General features: G+C 35.1%; 1 protein-coding gene across 2 annotated transcripts; it reads left to right on the top strand.

The window, feature by feature from the left end:
- Window positions 1-617: 617 nt before the first annotated feature.
- On the top strand, window positions 618-2905 carry LOC115720825 (uncharacterized). 2 transcript variants are annotated; one of them, XM_030650002.2, is made up of 5 exons: window positions 618-911; window positions 1350-1639; window positions 1737-1826; window positions 1939-2294; window positions 2404-2905. In XM_030650002.2, exons 1-5 carry the CDS (start codon window positions 737-739, stop codon window positions 2666-2668), a joined length of 1176 nt encoding a protein of 391 aa, XP_030505862.2. In that variant the 5' UTR covers window positions 618-736; the 3' UTR covers window positions 2669-2905. The 2 variants fall into 2 exon arrangements, with proteins under 2 accessions (XP_030505862.2, XP_030505863.2); XM_030650003.2 differs by having other exon boundaries at window positions 654-911; window positions 1356-1639.
- Window positions 2906-3315: the final 410 nt, after the last annotated feature.

The raw sequence follows: 3315 nt of genomic DNA, 5'->3' as shown, positions 1-3315 counted from the left end.
TATTCTGACAATTAATGTGGCACAGATACTGATGGAGTATCTCACCTATAAATATAATGTCTCGGTCCCTGAGCTCCTCACTCATTCTGTTCATAACAGTAAAATCCATCTAAAGAGAGTTGAGAGAGTGAGGAAGCCCGATTACCCATGGTAATCAATTTCCTTTGCAGATCAGAACTTTTGTGATTGAAGCTCAAGAATCAATGGCTGGAGGTATTTCAATCTTTATATTATATAGTGTATATATTTGTTAATTCCGTATTTTATATACACATACATATATTATTTCAGTTTATACATATAAATATCTAATATTATTCTCATTAGTCACGATAATGTAACTTATATACATAAATAAATTTAATCAAGTTGAGCTAAATCAAAACTATAAGTTATTATAATTAGTCAACTATTTGACACAAAACTCTTAATTAACTTCTCTTAACATGGTGTAAATGATTATTTTCAAAAAAAAAAAAAGAAAACATGGTATAAATGATTAGCAATTTTTTATATTATTTATTCTAATCAAAATGCATTAGACCTAACAATAAATTATAAGTGATATGTCACCCTAAAAAAATTATTTATTTAGTTAATTATTTTTGAGAATTAAGGTTTAAATGTAACTAAAAAAAATAGCTAGTTAAATAAAAAAGCTCAAATTCCACATTTCTAAAAAGTGTTGCAGACAAGGGAAGCAGAGAGAGAAAGCTTTGCAGAGAGAGAGAGAGCAATGGCTGATGACCTCTTTGAGGGTCTGCCTCCACCTTCTGCAAACCCACCTCCTTCTACGGAGCAACAAGAACCGCTACTCAACTCAAAACCTGCTGTGGTTGAGTGCGACGCTCCGATTCCAGTCCTTAAAAGCGCCCTCAAGCGCCCCAAGCCCAACGAATCAAACCCAGAAGGTATTTCCCTGTTCTCTATCCGAAACAAGTAATGTTGTTTCTAAATTCTTGTTAGGTTTCTGAACTCTTTAGATAAAATTAGGTGAACCCTTTAGCGGAATGGGAGAGATTTAGCATGAGGATAACTGTATAATTGTTTAGAGACTCGAACAGATAAAAGGAAATATTGGGACAGAAGTCTTCAATGGATAATATCACTCAATTGGGTTACAGGATGAAACTCTGACTTAGCTCAAGCACACTGTTAAATGGTTTCAAATGGGATTTAAATTTTGGGTTTTACTATTCGATCTTGAAATGTGTAGAAATTTTAATTTTTAGTGGTTTAAAAACAAAAATGATGGCTGAAGTTCAGTTTGTTGTACGTTCTTTTTCTTTTATTTACTTAAACGTACAAAGTTTTTCAATTTAAGGTGAAGAGTGTAACTTGATTATCAGATACAGCCCCTGAGAAGAAGTTAAGGTTTAAAACCTCAACAGATGTTTCGGAGAAACAAGTAATAGAGGCTATGCAAAAAATTGCTTCACATATTAAGACTCCTGCAAAGTTTGCTAAGGCTTCAAAGCTTGCAATACAGCTGATTCAAGCCGGCAACGTCAAGCCAGAAACCAGTGATCACTTCTTTGCTGTACTTGAGGCTGCAATGTCATCATCTATTTCTTGTACTGATGCTTCGGTTCGAGCGGATTATCATGCATTGTTCTCGGCTGCAAATGACGTCTCTGAAGTAAGGTTATTGATTTGGACTGTAACATGAGTGTTAAAAATAGAAGGAAATTAATGTTGAAGGTATCTTTACTCCTTTATTTTCTTTTGCAATGCAGTGTCTAAATAAGAAGCAAAAGAATCAATTCACTACGTGGACAATAATGGCAGTGGTGGCAAATGATTTATTCACTGATGACAGTTTTGTGGTAAGAATATTTGTTTTAGTAATGTTATGATACTACCCCCTTTGTATTTTCTGATACAAGTGTAGTTTGGATTCCAATTTTACTCTTTGGTCTTTTGTGAAATTGGAAATAGTTTTCAAAAGCAGCTTCACGGATAAAGGAAATCATATCTAATCTTCCAATTGCAACTGAAGATGATGACATAGAGGAAGCTGCTGCCCTGAAAGACGAAACAGAAACAGCAAATGAGGATGGTGAACTAAAGACAGAGAACTCACCAGTTGAGGAAACTAGCAAGCAAGAGTCTGATCCGTTTGGGCTTGATGCTCTTATTCCCAGTACAGCAAAGAAAGGAGAAAAATCAAAGGGGAAGAAAGATGCAACAACAAAGATCAAAGATGAAGAAGAGACAAAGAGAGTCCTTAAGTCCCATAGAGTAGCATTGATTACTTGCTTAGAGATTGCTGCCCGGCGTTATAAAATTCCATGGTAAATATGCTTACACAATTTATTAACTTCTTATTCTTAAATGTTATTTTAAGGTAGTTTATATTAATTTTTCTTTTGTGATTGTTTATTCATGTCTTTTAATTTGCAGGTGCCAAACAGTTATAGACATCTTGGTTAAGCATGCCTTTGATAATGTGTCAAGGTTTACATCTCTACAAAGGGATGCCATTGAGAAACTTTGGGCGTCTATACGAGAACAACACGCCCGGAGAAAGCAAGGGAAATCAGTTAGTGGGAAACTTGATGTAAATGGCTTTGAATGGCTGCAACAAAAGTATGCTGGTGAAAAGATCAGTATACGACGTGCAGTTGGTGGAAGTGGAGCTCGTCGTGCTCAACAGTGGCTTGGTTGAAAGTTAAGGGTTTTTCTCGGATTGCGGGTGACAGCCATTCTTTTACAGAGATAGTAAAAACTGTAACTGTTGTTTAAAGAATATGTGGTTGCATTGTAAAATTACATAACAATATCACATCATTACTTGTTGACACATGTATATTTAGTGTCCTTCCTTTCAAGAGGAAATCACAAAGCATGTGGCTGGAATTTAGCCTCGAATATGATAGTAAAGAATGGCAGAAGTTCGATCTTATTGTTCTCATTTTGTATCTATACATCTGTATAGAATATTTACATTGTAGCCAGGATAATAGAGTAAAAGCTACCAATAATCACCACAAGAACAAATTCCTTTTTTGAAATAGTGAAACCGGTTACGATCTCTTACCACTATTATTCTGCCATAAAATTTTGACAGAAGCTTGGTTGCAGCATGACAATTGTCACAAACTCTCGGATTCTTGATAATCCACATTGGAGTACCTGCAGTCACAAACTCTCGGATTCTTGATAATCCACATTGGAGTACCTGCAGTTGTACTGATAGGACTGAATGCCATGACTAATTTTTCACTATGATAATTAAGAGAGATTTCCTTTTCTTCCTCATCAATATTCTACAACACAATCGATGTGTCAGGACAATGACGGACATGTTATTTG

This window comes from Cannabis sativa, chromosome 2, assembly GCF_029168945.1.
Source record: "Cannabis sativa cultivar Pink pepper isolate KNU-18-1 chromosome 2, ASM2916894v1, whole genome shotgun sequence".
In the NCBI taxonomy this organism is placed as follows: Eukaryota; Viridiplantae; Streptophyta; class Magnoliopsida; order Rosales; family Cannabaceae; genus Cannabis; species Cannabis sativa.
Note: the sequence above shows the minus strand (reverse complement) of the source record. Positions and strands in the feature narration are given on the sequence as shown.